Raw genomic sequence first — 18,597 nt, 5'->3', positions numbered from 1 at the left:
GCAAGGCCTCTAGCCACTGCACACGGCATGAATGGAACATCTGTAAATAGATCCCTGGAAATTATGTCTATTTGTGTCCACTGAGAACCGGACAAAAATCAATTTAATTTGCACCAAAGAAGGTTTAAATAAAACCTAAGACAAACACTGAGTATGGGAACTAAGAGGCTGCAAATTGTTGTGCATGAGTGGGCATTTCTTTCTTAACATGAGACTGGAGAAACATCTCCATGGGATGGTCAGAAACCATGTGAGTGGCATCAGGGTGAGGATGTTGGATCCATGGAGCTCTGAAAGTTTCACAAAGACATGTTCATTACCCTAGGTTTTAAACTATTTGATATGTGACAAAGGGGTCATGCAAGAGGGGCAGCTGGCTTAAGACCAAAACTTCATGTATGTTGAGGGTAAGATCCACTAACACTATTCTCCTGAATCAGGACAACTACTGGAGTCCATCTCCTGTCCTCTGACTTTCTGTTGAGCAGGAAGGATGACTGCTGTAAATCCTTGGATGTCAATGCCTCCAAATGGGAATGGCACAGGTACCAGAGGCAGCTTATGTGCTCTGCTGCACAGAACCACAGAATGTTGAGGGAGCTTAAAGATCACCTCGCCCCAAACTCCCTGCCGTGGGCAGGGACACTCCCACTAGACCAGGTTGCTCAAGGCCTTGTCCGACCTGGCTTTGAACACTGCCAGGGTTGGGGCATCCACAACTTTCCTGGGCAACCTCTTCCAGTCTCACCATCCTCACAGTAAAAAATGTCTTATTAATACCTAACCTAAATTTCTCCTCTTTCGGTCTGTACCCATTACTCCCTGCCCAACCCACCACAGTTCCTGACGAAGGGCCCTCTCTGCCTTCCCCGTGCAGCCCCTGCAGGAGGCTGCTGTGAGCTCTCCGATCGACCTTCCTGAACAGCCCCAGCCGCTCCCACCGGGTCTCCCCCTGCCGCCTCAGTCCCTCACGGGACACCGCTCTCTCTCTGCCAAGGCGTGAGATGCGAGTGCGAGGGCTCCTTTCCCTGCGGGGCCCGAGCGCCGCCGCCGCCAGCAGAGGGCAGGGCCGGCCCCGCCGCTCCGGCCGCGCCGCCGCCACATCCGCCGCCGGCGGGAAGGGGGAAGGGGCCGGCGCCGGGGCCCGTGAGGCCGCCGCGCTCCCGCCGCTCGCAGCCGGGCCCGCGGGCCCCTTGCCGCGCTCACCATGCCGCTGGGGCTGAAGCCCACCTGCAGCGTGTGCCGCAGCACGTCCTCCTCCATGTGGAAGAAGGGCGGGCAGGGCGAGATCCTGTGCAACAACTGCACGGCGCGCTCGGCGCCGCCCGCGCCCGCCGCCTTCGCCACCACCTCGGCCGCCGCCCAGCACAGCAACGGGGGCGGCGGGGGCGGCGGCGGCGGCGGCGGGAAACAGGTGGGAAGGGTGCCGGGGGGAGGGTGACGGAGCTGCCGGGGCTGGGCGGGGCTGGGGCTGGGGGGTTTCGCGTTCCCCGGTGTGCTCATCCCGCCGCTCCCCCCAGAGCAAGCAGGAGATCCACCGCCGCTCCGCGCGGCTCAGGAACACCAAGTACAAGTCGGCGCCAGCCGCGGAGAAGAAGGTTTCCACGAAGGGGAAGGGCAGGAGGCACATCTTCAAGCTGAAGAACGTAAGTCCGCGTGTGGCGGAGCGGGGCGGGGACGGCAGTGGGAGTCGGGAGCTGTGCCGGGCTGGGGCGCACCCGGAGCCCGCAGGAGGGGCTGTAAATATAAACTGGTCACGAGAGTTCTGTGAAAAAAATCCTGGTATTTTATGGTTGATTTGTTTTAGCGCTCTTGATTTTCTACCTCTGTGTTCTTTTCTTAGCCCATCAAGGCTCCTGAGTCCGTATCCACTATAATTACAGCAGAATCAATCTTTTATAAGGTATGGTTGTTGACAATCTGATTGCAAAAAAGATCATGCTGTTTCTATTTCCAGTTTCAAGAATTATCACAGATAATGAAAGCACTAGGGACATATTCACAGAAACTGGTCTTCCTTGGCTAGCAGTTATGTAGGATTTTGTTCTGCATTAATTATTGCTGTTAAGTCTTGCCAGGTAGTTTACCTAAGCAGTTTACATAGTTACTCTTGTCCCGTTTGGGTTTTTTTTTTCCTTTCAAGAAAAAAGATGCATCTGGTTTCCTTAGTAATTATTGCAATCAATACATTTCTAAACTTTTTGACTTTCACGGTGCAGAGGTCAAGCAAAACTGACTAGAGCTGACTGTTTCGATTTGTGTGATGTTTCCTGCCTTAGACACAGAGGATATTGCCCGTAGAGGAGTTGAGTTGCAGTGCCCCAACATCTAAACTGGCTCCTGTTTCCAAGCTGGTGCAAGCAGTCTCGAACACCCTGGGAACAAGATATGTTGACTTCTGCAATGAAAGCAGAAGGGAGACTTCTCACATCATTCATTCTTGAGGGCAGCCTCACCAACATGCCAGGGTGTTAAGGTTTTGAGGTTCTGAAATTTGCTTCTGTTTCCCAGCAGTACAAGCAAACAATTTGAATTGTTTTTCCCCCCCAGAGAAAATCTCAGGATAGTCAGTGGAAGACTGCACACCCAGTGGTGGACTGAGATTCTGTATATTCTCTAAGGACCTGATGCTTCACACCTGCCATCCCAGATGAATCTGTTTGCTGTTGACTGGTTCAGAAAATAATTACTGATTTGTGTGTTTCTAGCAGAAATTCCTAAGAATTATAACAGAACTTCTACTTAGCCTGCATAAGCAAAATGTTGCTGTTTTGGTACTTTGCTGTGTTGTTGTGAAGGGGATTGTTTGGGGGTTTTGCATTCTTTTTATCTGTTTTAAAAATCGAACCCTCCTGGGTGATTCTTGACTGACTAACTCACCTTGGCAGTGCAGGGGCTGCTCTGGGCTCTGCGGCGCTGCTGCAGCTCGCAGGGAGTCGCCTCTGATGCGCAGCCTCACGTGTTAGAGAGCACCATGGGCAATGGCAGCAGGTGGATCTGAGTTTTGGAACTCTTTTGCACTCAAAGTGAACTTCTTCATACACAGAAAGCTGCTTCCCCTGCACACACAGGGAAACCACTACAGTTACTTTTCCTGGAAGGTGTCGTTGCACTCTTCTGCTTTTGACCGAATGAGTCCGTCTCTGCTCTGCGGTCAGGAGCTGTAGCCTCAAACTCCTGGATATTGGGGGACTGCACAAGCAGTGCTGATGACTGGTTAGGTGAAACAGCTCTCTTTCTTAGGCCACCATTCTTTTGCATGTGGCTGAATTAAAGCTGCCTTTCAAGACTGGCATAATTTGAGATGAAATTTAAGGTATCAATACTTAAAATATGAATCAGAATCACAGAGTGAAGCTGACAAAATCAGATTGTTTGATTTCAGTGTAATTTATGTGTCTTCTAGGGTGTATACTATCAAATTGGAGATGTTGTCTCAGTCGTTGATGAGCAGGATGGAAAAACATACTATGCTCAGATCCGCGGGTTTATTCAGGACCAATACTGTGAAAAGAGTGCTGCACTAACCTGGCTCATTCCTACACAAGCCAGCCCCAAGGACTGTTTTGACCCAGCATCCTATATCATAGGTAATTTCTAAGCCTTCACTTTACACAAGTACCTGTATGTGCCTAGACTAATGAAAAATTGTATCTTTTAAATGAACTTTATAACTTCTCATTTCATTTATTCAAGTCCACATTTTAGACCCTAATCCTATAAACATTTACTGTAACAGCATTTATCTTGTGTGTATAATATGATTAGCACTACTGCAGTGAGTGATTATCTTGTACTGTGATTATCTGAGTGTGCTCACGGGGAACTTCAAAGATCAAATTATTACTCCATAGATGGGTTTATACTGTAGTAACTTTGATTCTGATAATACCAGTCCAAGCTTGTTTCTTTTAAAGTGACCTGAATTACCTGATCTTTATCCTGGGTATTTAAAATGCACTATGTGCAAGCACTGGCATAGAGAGTGTTTTGCTAACAGTGAGAAAATTTTTAATAATTCAGAAAAGTCCTTTTGACAGGCAGGCCACAAATAGCATATATTCCAAATAACTACAGTGCTTGACATAAATAACTGAATGCTTCAAATGAAGGGGGAAAAAAAGGCCAGCCAAGCAAAAATAGAGGTAGATGTTTCTTGCCTAGTATTTTAGGCTACTTGAACAGGAAAGTCATTGACTGCAAAGGCAAAATCTCTAAATGCTGTTGTTGCATATTTTTGATTCCTGCATGCTCCAACTTTATGCCTTTAGATTTTGTCTTTGATGATTTATTTTTTTTTCCTAGGACCAGAAGAAGATCTCCCAAGGAAAATGGAATATTTAGAATTTGTTTGTCACGCGCCTTCGGAATATTTCAAATCTCGATCATCTCCCTTCCCTACCGTTCCTACAAGGCCAGAGAAGGGCTATATATGGACTCATGTGGGACCTACTCCTGCAATCTCCATTAAAGAAACTGTTACCAATAATTTATAATTATTTTTAAGGAATACTTCGGACAAGTTATTTTGCGTGTATTCTCAGGCCCGTGAGCCTCATACAAGAGTTTTTTAAAAATTATAAAATGTGCCATTTTACTTTATGGATTACAGGATTTATTTATTTAAAATATATCTTTCAAGTGGAAGTTTCCATTCCAGTTTATGCATCATTTCAGTGCTCTGTTCTTCAGACACTATTGCTCATTTTGGGACAAACCCACAAGTTTCATGCCATCTTTTGACTTCTCATAGTTGCCTTTAGTTTTCTTACTTTCTAAATTATTTTCCAGAAAAAGAGTTAAAAGACATAATCATCCAGCACTTTATATACTTGTTTAATTCAGTTAACTGTGACTGCAGTTTTTATTTACTTGTTAAATAATTCAAGACTAGCTTCAGATAAACACTAAACATAGTCAGTGATGCAGGTAATGATTTTCTGTTACGTGGATTACCTGGATTTCTCCAGACTGAAACCTCTCATCCACAAGGAGGGACTTGTATTTAACAGTCATCTTTTAAGGGAATTTTGTTTCTTTGAGTCTGAAACGTAATGTCTGTAGCTTTCTGCTAAACTTTACTTATATAAGGGCATAAGTCTCTTGGAAAGTTGGATGCAAATTTAAAAATTATTATTATTTGGCTTTGCCATCCTGGCATCCTCATGGCAGGAATGTATCTATCTGCATTTCCTGAGCAAACTTACACGGAGGTATGATCTGAGTTTAAAATTGATTTTAAATTGTTTTTTCAGTCTTTCCAATTAATGGTGACTTAAAAAATCCTCATGCAATTAAAATGAAAAAAAATCACATTTGCTAAGAGAAATAAAAACTAATTTTATGTATTGACAGTCTCAGTATACCAGTGAAAATACATAAATAGCAGAACATTAGAAATGACACATACTAATGCTAAAGTTTTCTGCCCTAAATTTTTACAAGCCAGTCAGCTCCAAACACTATGAGATGTGCTTGTATGGCCTAAATTCCCAGGGCTTAGTGGTTCCTGCTGCCCGTGAAGGATAACAGCTGTAAGTGGCCTTAAATTTAAATGTACAGATCTCTTCAGCTTTTTGCTTTCTTTTTATGAACATATGTGACCACAGCACCCAGAAGCCCCAAATCAATGTCAATATATTCTATAAAAGCCTGTAAAAGTTGCACTGGGCTTATGTTTTAACTTTTAGTAGAGTGGGACTCATGAGAGCAGGAACCAGGTACTATTTCAGCCTGCAGCCTCTGTTCTGCCCTCTTCAAATACAAGGAAGAACACTCAACCTTAAGGGAGTAGGTGCTACTTTACTGTCAGTAGTTCAAAATGTGCAGAATTTAGCAGTATATTGCTAATACAGAGTTAAATCTTAATCTTCAATTTCTTACAAAGATGAGATGTGTGCCCGTGTTCGGTGTGTTGCAGTGATTAATCCCAAGGTGACCTTGCTCCTGACCTTCCTCTCCCTTCTCTCTTTTCACTTCCTCTAGATTTTTTTTCTGATTTATCTTTATTAAAATACCAGCTATGAGAAGGTAAAAATAACAACTCTTAAAAGATATTTGTAGTAACCAGAATGACCAGAGTAACTCCACTCAGGTGTTTTCCCTTCCTTTCTCTGCAGTCCACAGGGTTTTCACTTGGGATCGCTGTAAAGTCCCTGTGCTGCCTTGGCATAATCCATGGACCTTTGCTCTTCTGTGGGCTGTCTTAGCTAGGCTGGAATCTTATCCTATCTGAATTATTTAGGTTGGAAAATACCTTTAAGGTCATCGAGTCCAATGAAGCTCAGGTGCTTTCCTTGTCACATCCTCATAGGGAGAGGGAAGAAAATGCTTTCATTCACAGAATCAGCTAGGTTGGAAAAGACCTCTGAGATCATCAAATCCAACCTTTGACCTAACACCACCTTGAAGTTTTGTTTTTTTGAGCTACACCACATGAAAAGTACTTGCCATTTGTCTTATTTATCAATAAATTGTAATGTAAAAGGAACAATTTTTAATCAGAATATACCTTTCTTAAATTTAGTGCTGCTGATGATTCAAGTATTATACTTCCAACTATAAAAAGACAAAATTTATTTTTTTTTTCAGAGAGCTATGGAACAACTTCCCTTAGTAAACACAACACATTTTTATTTTAGTTTTTTATTATACTGGGAAATGTAAAAATAATCCAAATAGGCAAAAATTATGGTGATAAAATCTCTAAAGAAAGTGGATCCACAAGGACTGACTGTTACTAAAGCATTTTAACTTTATTCATAGGTATTTGAATGGTTGCACTGTCCTGTTTTTTCTTGTGTTCAGAACCCAGTAACATGGGGAAATGACTGACTCACTCTCCAGACAGCATCTTAAGGGATGGACATAGCTGAAGAATGGGACCTCTGAGAGCAATGTCTCTCACTGAAAATTTCTCACCAAACAACAAAAGACCTGCAAAATGGACTCAACAGCAAGAAGGGATACCAGGATCCCACTGGAATAGGTTTTGATGCCCTGCAAAAAGCTGAGCAGGTCACCCATTTCTCTCTCCTTCCTTGTTTGGCATCCCCCCATGCCGAAATGTAGGTGGGTTTCAAACTCTGTTTCAAACATCACTGGACTGTAAATGGATACAGTACTACTGAACTTACGACCTTGTGTTAACCTTCAGAGCTTTGTGACCAGCCAACAGTCGTTTTCATTAAGGCATTTTAGTTCAAAAGATGGAACGTGTAGCTAAGAGCTGAAATCCACAGAGCTTATATAGTAATATAGCACTGTAATATTACTGTAATACAGTAATTACTGAGTAATGCATAGTACCTGTGGCCTGTGCCCCGAGGCATAACACTGCAGTTCCTTCTGCCTGCAGGAAACTTGTGGGAGGAGTGGCCCACCCTTTCACCTGAACTTTACCAAAACAATAAATAGTGGAGAGCAGTTTGCATTTGGGCAATGGCTTTGTTGGGAGCAGAATGCTGTTCTCCTCTGGGAAAAAGAGATGCAAACTGGATAAATAAGTGTGTTGCTCCTTGGGCTCCTGAAATGAGGCAAGGGTTTCCCTCTTGCTGCTGTGCTGTCCCACATGACAATCATCTCAGTCACCATGCCAAAGTTTGGATACACACAAAACCCAGGAACTGACCCCCACAGTTTGGACTTAGCCATAGGTATCCAGTCCAATCCAATAGCCTTGCTTTGAGGTAATGCAGCCTTATAAATATTATACAAGAAGCAAAGAGCACAGTTTATTGTGATTGACAAGATACTGTATGTTATGATAAAGAAACACCTTAAATGGTCTTATAGAACTGAGAACAAAAATATTAATATAGTATTGTAGTTTCAACTGCTCTTTACAATTACTGAGTTACAAAGATCATTTTTTTTAAATCAATTTTTTTAAATCATAATTTTATTCTATTTTCACACAGACAGAATTGGTACATCTCTTGGCTAACAGAGTACATCTCTCCAAAATTATAGATCAGCATTACTTTCAAGCAGAAATACTTTTACAATAGATAATAGTTGTTAATAGTTATTTTTGTGTTCCCCCCCACCACAGAGTCTTGTGATCATTGACAACAGAATTTTGTATTTGGCAACTGTGTCACCCACACAGTCACACTCATCTTCTGGAAAATTGCTTGCTTTTTTTTTTTTTCCCAGCCCTTCTAGCTGGTTATTCTTGCATTTGGTTCACAGCTTCAGTGAGATGATTTTTCTTCTCTATTTCAGTAACTTCAGTCTCAATAACAACTTCTTCATGGATGACATCTCCAGGTGGTTCATGCATCTTTATGAAACACTGAAGTACTTCGAGGTCTGTTTAACAAAACAGAAGTAGAACTGGAATCTAGTTGTGGATAGAAAGGTTGGTTTTACCTGAAAATACCAAGATTATCCTCTGATGGGCATTGCCCCTGTACCTGACCCAGAACAGTAAACCCAGGCATGTTTGCTTACATTTGGCAATTTGGGCTCCTACAGAATCTTCTGAACTCCTTCATTTAGGGAGAACAGAGCAGGAGTGTTCCTCTTTTTTCATGAAGCAGTTTAGGTTTTCTTTAGAGGTAAAGTTGTGTTCTTTGGAGGACAACATTTCCTGCTGTCGTCCTACACAATCTGTGTTCATGGTCCTTGTGTGCACTTCCTTCATGAAGACCATCACCTCATTGCCATTTCTGGTGTCATGCTCTTTGCTGTAACCCAGCCCTGTCAGCTGATCCAGGTTCAAAACATACACAAGCTATTTTTTTTTTTCTTAACATAAATCTTTCTCTAGGGAACTTCAGTAGGGATGTTTATTTTTGTCTTCAGAAGGTCAAACTGATAATTTTTTTCAATATATGTAGTATCCTACACAATTGATGTTCCCTTTCTTTCTGATTAGGTCACCTTAAGATAAAATTACATGGTAAGGCTGCTTGTGGCAGTGAATCTGAATTATGTAAGCAGAATTTGGGAACCCCTCCTCTCCCAAGCCTAGATTTCAGTAGGCCATTAAGAACTGGAGCAAAGATAACCTGTCCTTTTAATCGGTGTGCCCTTCTCAAGAGTATCTATTTCCCAAATTGTGGGAATCCACATAGGTAATTTCCCAGTTACCTCTCCTCAAGGAGCTGGGACATGGCAGAGTGAAGATGTCATCCTGCCTACGGAGGCAGAATTCCAGGAGATCTTCCTTGTTCGATCTTCTGATGGGATGCCTGTTTCCCGGGATCTTGCGAGCCCATCTTCTATTTCACTGATGGTTGTTTTGCGCCGGGTTGTTTTTATCACGTGTTTCTCACCTTCCAAAATGTCACAAAAGAACTGGTTACCATGAACTTCAAGGTGAGAATCGACTGTAGACAGCATAATGAATGGCCAAGGGAAAGCTTTGTTCAATACTGCTCAAAAAACAAAGCCTGTGAGATCTCAGTTCAGTGCTGGGTGCATAAGCCAGCTGTGAAGTCTGACTGCACAAAGTAGTCATGACGTGTTTAAAAATTAAATACGCATTCAACAGAACATCATCAAAGGTTATAAGCAAATAAAAGGTAATAAAGCGTATTGAAAATCTTACCTGTGTTCATCTTCTCATACAACCAAGAGTGGGATGGCCATAGAGAGTGTGAGAAAGCAAAACCTTTTCTGTCAGGAGAATCAACAGTTCTCCATGGTGCTGATCCTGATAACTTCTGTTTCACTCTTCCTGCTTCTTTAGAGCTCTGTTTCTAAAGTGCTTTGTAAAAGACCACTGCTAGGCAGGATAATAGACCTGTCCCTTCTTCATGAGAAATTGTCTGCAAACTGTGGAGGAAATGGAAGGAGATTTGGCATTTTATTGTTGGCCAAAACAAAACCAAAAGCAACCACTTCATGCCTGGTAAGTCTGCAGAGCTTGGCTAGGGCTTAATTGCTCTCTTGGTAAGTCAATGGTATGTTGAAACTTAACATATCCACGTAAGGCTATACAAATACATATGAGGCAAACAAATACTGTGGGACAATGACAGGAACACATTGCAATATACTGCTTTGGTAGGCTTTCTAATCAAGCTTAACCTGTTTGGCATGACTAGCAGCTCACTGAATAAGTTGAGACCATCAGAAAAGAAACTGAAACATTCACATCAGCTTTTAGTTACCAACAATATTTTTGACCAACTCACAGTAGTACTTAAAGGCAGAAAAAAGTCTTATATGTCTCTTATGGAAAATTAGTGTAAACATCAGTGCAAGATCTGGGGGAAATCTATTTCACAGATCTTTTTAACAAGACAAAAAAAACCCCCAAAAATCACATAAAGGAGTGGCATAAAGGAGTGGCACCTGTTTGTTGCCGTTCTCAGTCCCTCTGTTGATCTGTCTGCACCGACTGTCTGCTCCTTGGTCAAACCGAGAATGAAGGCAGAAGTTTCGAGTTAATGTACAAACAGATGTATTGGGGCCAACCTAAACTCTCTGTAGGAGTCCACCTCCAGCAATGGTCAAATCCCAGCTTCTGATGCCTCAGGAAGGGTATTAAGACCCTGGGAATCACTGTATTACTGCCTGAAACACATTTCAGAGGTGCTTATTTAGGACTCCTCAGCAGACTGAAGCGACTTTTCCAGTTCTGCTGTATCCTTTTTGATGCAATGGGACATAAACAATACATAACCTTCAACAGCACACATGCAGGAACAACAAGGGTTTGTTTTTTTTTAAAAAAACAGAATACTTCCTGAAGTATTTTCTATTTATTTTCTTATAATTTCTAACATTCACATTCTTTTTAACAACAGGCTCATGTTTCATGGGGGATTAGCACTGAAGAGTAATGAGCATTAGACCCTATAATATTTTTTCTTTGCTTTTATCTAACATGAAATTTCATCTGCCAACTGCAGTCGGCAAGTTTTGTGAAGGTCTTCTGTAGTATTTTATTACCAACCCTTGTTTTTACAGGCCTGAAAAGCTTACTCATTAGGGGGTTTTGCTGCTTCACTGTTCACTCCCTATCAAGATGAGGTGAGGATGTTAAACACCACAGGTCTCTCTACACAGCACTAGTGTGACACATCCATGGTGCTGGGGCACAGGTTCTGGGCTCTGCAGAACTTGGACATACTGGAACAAGTCCAGAGAAGGGTCTCAACAACGATTAAGGGACTGGAGCATCTGAAATACTCGGGGGGGATCTTATTAGTGTATATAAATACTGGACAAAAGTATTTACCAAAAGTATAGGGATCCACAGCGAGGCAATCTTACTGTGCCTCTGTAGCAGCAGTCTGTTAATTTTTCAGTTCCAGTTTTCTCTCACCAAACCTAAATAATTGAGCAAACAAGGAATTAATTCTGCAAATACTTAAAAAAAACACCCCAACAAATACTAAAAACAAAGCAAAAAAGTCCCCATACAATGCTGTCAATTGAGAATACATTACAGATCTCCAAGGGGTTTTTATAGTTAATGTATGAAAATGCTATCCAGTCAATACAGGAACACAGAAATAATCTGAAAGGCAGCTGAGGGCAAGTCCTTCCTCAGAAAGGACTCACTTAGCGTGATATACAAAAAGATGTATACAATGCTTGAGAGTTGTGTATGTCTAGAGAGAGCTCATGAATATAAAAAATATTTTGCCAGATACAAAAGTTTAACAGAATTGGAGTATTACCTGATTCAGTATTCTCAGTATTCTCATTAAAATATACAGTCCAGAATATATAGTAATATGCACAACGATAGCACAAGCTTTCAAGACTAAATGTTGCAACAGGGGGAGTTGCATTACTACTTCATGCTTGGGATAAAGTTGAAATTAAATAATTATGGTTTGTTTCCGCATTTTTAATGTTTAGAAAACCTCACCCAATGCAAATTCTCACTCCACCCAAGGCTCCTCCAAATCACATTATTTGCAAAGACCAACTCCCAAGGAACTCCAGAAAATAAAGTTCAGTGATGAGGAAGCCCTGACACTCAACTTTCCCTTCCACAAGGGAAGTGCAATGTCTCTGAATGTCAGTGGGTACTGTGAGCAGGACCTTCACAAGCAGTGAACTTTCAGTGTATTGCCTTTGATTCTGACTGAGGTTTTATCGATTGTTTATAGGTTCAGCTGCTCTGGGATGGCAGTTTCTCAATTGTTTTTCTAGCTTAGTTCCTCCAGCTATTTATGATATTACACGTACCCAAAGAAGCTGTCTATAATATTATTCATGAGAACATTTTCAGCTCCAGAAGGCTGACAAACACATGCAGATCTCTAAAGAGTGAATCTGATCTGTGATCCATCCAGACAGCCACAGTGACGCAGCAGGGATGTGGGCTATCCTCTGCTAGGATAAAGTGGGAAGGGTCTGAATGCTCAGGCTCCCATGGGCTGGCAAAGACACAGACAGATGGTGTCTAAACACAGCACCATGCTGATCAAGCAATTAGGTAACTAGGACAGCTTCAATATAACTTAAAAACAAACAAACAAAACCGTTAGGCACACATTTGTGTGTATCCAAAATACCCACTTTTTTATATGTCACCTTCCTTGAAACTGAGCTTTCTAAGTGACCTTCCTTGTAACAATATGCTTTGTCTATTGTTAAACCTCGTTTTCCACCCTGGAAGAGGACACAAGAAGTCCCTCTCGCTTCATGTTTTGAAACATCATTACCATCATCATCACATCTTTGGTAAAACGTTTTACTGTGCTGTTTTACTGTTTTGCCTGTGTTGCCACTGTTGGATCTTCTCGAGGAAGAGCACAAACACTTAAGTGTGAGTGAATTTATAATTTTCCACCAAGTGAGTGAATTATGAATATCAAGACAATAAAATTAGGAAACAATTTAGTGAGCACTATTTTGTGGACATTTTCAAAACCGAGCATTTCCACAGGGAAGAAAAGCAGCATAAAATACAGACGGGAATGTGGAAAAAAAATTATACATGACAAGCAATACTGTCCCCATTTATGCAGTCCCAGTCAGAATAGAATCACTAATCATGCTAAGTATTTTGAACTAATTAAGTTTACTAAACTCTGGAAAAGTTACATTTGTAATTTTTTGTTTGTTGGCAATTTCTTGTTAGTTGGAACTAAGAAGAACCCTTTTTGAAATCACATTAGACGTGTTTGTTTAATTATCTGAGTAGGTTGTTACAGTAGCGTAGTTTCTCTTCTGAGGGTCAGAACAATATCTTTTTACAACACTTTGAATTCCATTACAATCTACAGAGAAAGAAAACTTGATCTCGAAAAACAAGTTAAGATCTGTTCTTCATAAAATACAGTCACGGAGTTTCTCTGCATTTTGTTACAGTGCCCAGATTATGCAATCAGCTCGTGTTGCCAGAGTTGGACCCACCTGAGTCACAAAACTGAAAATCTGCAGAGATGAAACCATACAAGTGCTTCAATACTGAGAACACATGCTGCTTACAAAATAACGAGGAAAGGATGAAAATCTGAGGTCAATGTTATTGATACCTGCTTTTTAGCTCTCTGTGACACAGCTTCTAATTTTTCAACTGTTATCTGAAAAGGGTGAATTTCTTCATCAGTCACCTACAGAAGAAAAAAATCAGCAAGAATAAAAAGACTGAGCTTTCCAAGGGGAAACCAGTGTTACACAACTTATGTGGCAGAAACATCTTGCAATGACTAAGGGGAAACATTTGCAAACCAAATTTACTCATAGTAGGAGTGACAGAGCTGACAAATTATAATCCGGCCTGTCAGTGTGCACAGGAGGGGCGCAATCCTGCACATCTGATGGCAGCAGCCTAGTGCCATGCTGCAGTCTGAGAAAGGGATGGGCTGTCTCGAAAAGCCCTTCACGGGTCCCACCTCTTCACTTGGCCTCGGTTTGCACTTTCAGGTTTCTTGGGTTGTTCCCTGTGAAACCTCTGTTAATGTGTGTGAATGGCTCAAGCTTCACCTCACCCGACAAGGGCACGTGAACAGGTTGTGTTCCGACATCCAGACACATTTTGGAATTTACATCACCGTGGGATGGAGCTGGAATAAGACATCCACCTAAAAACACTAGAAAAGTAAATGAACACTTCTGATAAGCATTCCTCCCTCTGCCCGCCACCCACACTGGCTGCCTGTGGAAGGAGGAACACGCCAGGGAGGCTCCCCGACACTGGGGCGGCTCCCAAACACAGCTCCGCAGGACAGACCGACCCTTCCCTGTAACTTTATTACTGTTTCCTGAAACTTGGCAATAATTAAGGAAATGGAGATTAGCACTGAATCTGTAGCAAGTTCATCTCAAGGACTCAGTTATCTTCCGAACAGAGAAATGGCACAAAACCATGTAAGTGGCTTTAATCCTTGCGGTGCTTATGGTGGAATAATATGGCATTGACAGCATTTTATGTGTGGTTCCAAATATTTTGGGGTTTACTCTTTGCTTTTTATTCTACAAAGTTGCTGAGAAATTGTCCAAGCGCTTATAATTTCTGATGTATCAACATCTAGTGTCAGCATCCACTTACCCACTGGGTCTCTGCAAGAAATGTACTGTGCTATAGCTGTGCCTAAATCGGATAATAATCATTACTGCAGGACCTCAAGAGCTGGTTTTGTGCAAACAATGAAGAAAAAGATCATCTCTTTGCACCTAGGATTTAGAGTTTGACTTTTCCCCTGAAATACCAGTTTTCATTAAACCATTTGAACTAATTCAAGCTATTAAAGACTTTTGGAGGCTGGTGTGTGACAGCACTGCTGAGAGATGCAAGATCTGCCCTGGTTATCTAATAGCAGCTGACATGACACTGCTGCTGTAGGATGTCACAGGAAGGTCGAATCCTTGGGTACTTGAGAGCCTTACAAAAGCCCCGCCAGCTGCTGGAGGATACAGAGGATTGATTTTTCGCACTTCATTTCTTAGTCTGACTTACACTTGTGACATGAACACCAGCAAACTGAGTTAACATTTCTTTACCAACCACTACCTGAGCATCTGAAAGTTATCCGGTATCTCTTTGCTGCATCACTGGAATAGCCACTAACCTTAGGCAACTGAATTTAATTTCAGTGTGTCTATGACAGATTGTTACCACTTGGGCTACTTTAGAAACGGGAAAACTAAAGCAATTGAACCTTAAGCCCAGGTTCTCAAGTGGCAGCTGTACATGTGTTATTCTCAAACGATGCTTGTGAGAGAGAAGTGAATCCTTACCTGTCAGCTGACATCAACAGATTGTAGTCCAGTCTCCCAACTTCATTCCACAGTATTAATGGTGCAAATACCCACAGAACTCATGCAAGAAACTCTCTTCTGCTTCTGGTCTCTTCCAACTTACTGCATTGCTTGTGGGTTAATATGACTGCTATCCTAACTTTTTGGAAAGCAGGTTTCACACTGCATTGAAGGACAGTATGCTAATGAAAGGATTCCCAGTGTGAAGATAGTATCAGTGCATTATGAGATCATCAGTACTAGAAAGTAGTATTTCTAATAGTAATTTCCATTCTTAATGAATTTGGTCAACCCTTATCTAGACCTAAGTTAAAGACCAGATGCTGCTACTAATTTGAGCTAATCTGGATGCTTTTGTAATAGCTGAAGATTTCTTTACCAAACAGAAAAGGTGGAGTAAACCACAATGTACTTTAAACAACTGTGTTAAGGAAAGAGCTGTAAGACCATCTCCTTATAGAGGTGCTAGGTGTAGAAAGGAACCTTTGACTAAACTTAAGCTAGGTAGGTGGAAGTGGAAAGCTCCTGTTGCTCTCTGAGAAACTACAGGAACTAATCAATTAAATTAACTGGGCTGAAGTTTCAAATCCAAGTATGTAAATAGAAGGGAATATAACATTCCCTTAGGTTAGAGATGAAAACTAACTAAATGAAAACTAACTGAAATGTGAATCTCAAGGAAGAAAAAAAGTATTTTGAATAAGCTCAAAATGTCACTGCATAAATCATAGGAAAAGAGATGACAAGAATCTGATACACAAATAAACTACATCCTAAAGACCAGAACCACAGAATCAGTAAGGTTGGAAAAGACCCCTTAGATCATCAAGTCAAACCTTTACCCAGCACTGCTGGGTTAACACTGCTGGATGTGTGCTCACCACTAAACCAAATCCATACACTTTTTGAACACTTTCAGGGATAGTGATTCCACAACTTCCTTGGGTAGCCTATTCCAACGCCTGACCACCTTTTCAGAGAAGAAATTTTTCCTATTATCTAAACCTCCCTGGGCACAACTTGAGGCCATTTGGTCCTGTCACTTGTTATCCAGGAAAAGAGACCGACCCCCATCTCACTACAACCTCCTTACTGGACCTGAAAAAGTAAATAAAACCCCATGAAATTTTTGAGTATTGACACATAACCAAAGCAGAGTAACTAGTTACAGTTTGCCAGCTCTTGCATTTCATTAACAATATCCATGGAGTTTGGCCCGCTTCTGTCAAAGGATACATTACTTCAAGGTACCTTACATGGAGCATCTAACAGAGAATGACTTGTTCCTTGGCGTCAAATTGCTTCTCTGTTCAACCCCTCTTCACATTCATCTCTACAGCCATTTAAAACATGGTGAACAAGGAAAGAAATGACACTTTTATACGTGAAAGCTGAATGCAAGGTTAGAGGCAATCGAGGGCATGGCTCTAATGCTAAACAAACACATATCCACTTTTAAAAAATAAGTATGATGCAAATGGCACAGTTGTATTGACAAGAGTGGAGCTTTGTAGCAATGCAGTAAGGATTTTCAGTTTCAAAACCTACTGAAGCAAGAGTTGAGTGTGAATAAATAGCAACAGCTTAGCAAAAATGAGAAAATCAGGGGGATTAACTTCTTCAAGCCAAGGCTTGTAGCATATCCATACAGGTTTCACCTGTACCAGGCTGCAAGAATAAACAGACAAATTATACATTCTTTGGCCCAGGGAATAGAAACTACAAATAGAGAACAGTGAACAATATAATCACACGGTGAATATGACGTGTTCCAATTACAGACGCAGCATAGAACATTTAAATGAATTGAATAAGAAATTGGAACATGAAGCAGCACCATGCAATCAAACATTTAGGAGCAGCTTAAGGAAGGTTGCTACTGACAATGTACCTGAGGAAGTGATCAGAGGAAGCCGAGAACATTATCCCATCACAGAAAGGGCAATAACGCCCAGTAGCCCAAAGAAGTACTGGTGTGAAAAGACACATAACAGCTATGAAAAACCATCTAAAAACTGTTTTCTAATTGAAAAATTACCTACCTCAGGAAGGTAAATAGTAGGGAAGGAGGACTAGTAAAAAACCAACCAAGCTAAACCCTCCAGTACTGGCAAAATGCAGTGAAAGTGTTGTGTAGACTAATGGGAAACATCTCTAGTTTTCTTTCCTGCCCCTTCGTTCTTTTCCCCTCCTCTGTTAAGACCTGTTTATCTACGTATCAGCTTCTCCACGAGACAATAGTTGTGAATAATTTCAGGATGTAACATCAGAAAGCTTTCAAACATCAGAAACGTTTTTAATGGTCTCCAAGAAGAAAAGGGAGGGATAAGAAGGTACTTCTTCTGAAATGCAACTTGATATTCTTCTGATTAATAAACACTGGCAGAAAACAAGATACAATTATCTTGGTTGGTTTTTTTTTTTGCTATAGTTATTCTGGAAGTATTAGTCTACCTGCCTACCGATAAACACATGAAGGACCACCTTCCTCTAAGGCCTCCAAAGGCCATTAGAGAGAGGTTTTATAGTTTTTTACTTAAAAACATTTCCACCATTAGATATTACAGTTTATTTGAACAGATTCTATTTTTTGTGAGGGAATAAATAGGGGCAGGCAACCATTGTTAGGATTTGGCAACTATATTGATAAAACTCAATATTTAAAAGTTTATGTGATAAACAACAGGACAGAGCAAAACCAATGTTCTCTCAAAAAATTTAATATCAATCTGAAGGAAGACAATTTTCTTCAAAATAAAATGTGACATAATCTTACAGCATGTAAATTTAAAAGAAACTTATCTTCAACTGCTGCATTAATAAATCCATATGAATATAAATAATCTGATTTAATCACATTTGTAATTTCCAGTTACAGTTTAGCAATTACAAACAAATACAAGTTACTAAGCTAGAGTCATTTTTTGTCCTGGTCTGAATGTTGAGCCAACTTGTCCTTTCCTCTTCTTGGGATTCTGAAAATTATCATACCTGGAATGAGAAAAAAATATTAGAAAATTCTTCTGAAATGCACATGCCTCTTCAGATGCACATTAATGCAACACAAAACTACAGATGTTTAAGTATATTTTTATGGAAATGAAGAGTGCATGTCTTCTCAGACCTGGGAACCTGGAGGACTTTTCACCCACAAATTTAACTCAGAGAGCCTTCCGCCCTGCTTCCTTTTTTTCCCCAGCTTTTTCACTTCAGTCACTTTCAGGTCTAAGGAGACACATTCTCCTTTTCAGTATGTTTATAGTTCTACAAAATTATTGCCTTTTTCCAAACATGGAAGCTACAGAGACCATTACAGATAACGAAAGCCCAGCAATTTGAAAATATGAGGGGCTCCTACCAAGTGGGAGCAGGAAGGACCTAGCTCTAAGTCTTAGAGAATCGGTGCCTCTTTGTACTGGT

General features: G+C 41.1%; 2 protein-coding genes across 8 annotated transcripts in view; one reads left to right on the top strand and one right to left on the bottom strand.

Moving 5' to 3' along the window:
• Window positions 1–1,121: 1,121 nt before the first annotated feature.
• Window positions 1,122–5,354, top strand: GATAD1 (GATA zinc finger domain containing 1). 2 transcript variants are annotated; one of them, XM_050326962.1, is made up of 5 exons: window positions 1,125–1,414; window positions 1,521–1,646; window positions 1,844–1,903; window positions 3,407–3,590; window positions 4,306–5,354. In XM_050326962.1, exons 1-5 carry the CDS (start codon window positions 1,208–1,210, stop codon window positions 4,494–4,496), a joined length of 768 nt encoding a protein of 255 aa, XP_050182919.1. In that variant the 5' UTR covers window positions 1,125–1,207; the 3' UTR covers window positions 4,497–5,354. The 2 variants fall into 2 exon arrangements, with proteins under 2 accessions (XP_050182927.1, XP_050182919.1); XM_050326970.1 differs by lacking the exon at window positions 1,844–1,903 and having other exon boundaries at window positions 1,122–1,414.
• A 1,305-nt stretch (window positions 5,355–6,659) lies between these two features.
• Window positions 6,660–18,597, bottom strand: part of PEX1 (peroxisomal biogenesis factor 1) — a 36,661-nt gene continuing 24,723 nt past the window's right edge. For 3 of the 6 annotated variants that reach the window (XM_050326807.1, XM_050326842.1, XM_050326851.1), the window contains exons 24-29: window positions 13,812–18,168; window positions 13,452–13,529; window positions 11,195–11,286; window positions 10,306–10,527; window positions 9,097–9,783; window positions 6,660–8,313 (exon numbers count right to left, since the gene is read on the bottom strand). In XM_050326807.1, coding sequence (XP_050182764.1) covers window positions 18,084–18,168 — 85 coding nt within the window. In that variant the 3' untranslated portion in view covers window positions 6,660–8,313; window positions 9,097–9,783; window positions 10,306–10,527; ... (1 more) ...; window positions 13,452–13,529; window positions 13,812–18,083. The remainder of the gene's footprint in view (window positions 8,314–9,096; window positions 9,784–10,305; window positions 10,528–11,194; window positions 11,287–13,451; window positions 13,530–13,811; window positions 18,169–18,597) is intronic. The other 3 variants (XM_050326816.1, XM_050326824.1, XM_050326831.1) reach the window with 3 other exon arrangements.

Source organism: Myiozetetes cayanensis, unplaced genomic scaffold (assembly GCF_022539395.1).
Source record: "Myiozetetes cayanensis isolate MyiCay16 unplaced genomic scaffold, myiCay2020 scf1, whole genome shotgun sequence".
NCBI classification, from domain to species: domain Eukaryota; kingdom Metazoa; phylum Chordata; class Aves; order Passeriformes; family Tyrannidae; genus Myiozetetes; species Myiozetetes cayanensis.
This window is presented reverse-complemented; position numbering and strand designations above follow the sequence as displayed.

What these genes read in the sequence shown, in the direction of transcription:
- GATAD1 (XM_050326962.1), top strand. Translation starts at nt 1,208, where the DNA reads ATGCCGCTGGGGCTGAAGCCCACCTGCAGCGTGTGCCGCAGCACGTCC. An exon ending in GCGGCGGCGGCGGGAAACAG is followed by an intron (nt 1,415 to 1,520) that starts GTGGGAAGGGTG and finishes CGCTCCCCCCAG; the next exon opens with AGCAAGCAGGAGATCCACCG. An exon ending in CAGAATCAATCTTTTATAAG is followed by an intron (nt 1,904 to 3,406) that starts GTATGGTTGTTG and finishes TGTGTCTTCTAG; the next exon opens with GGTGTATACTATCAAATTGG.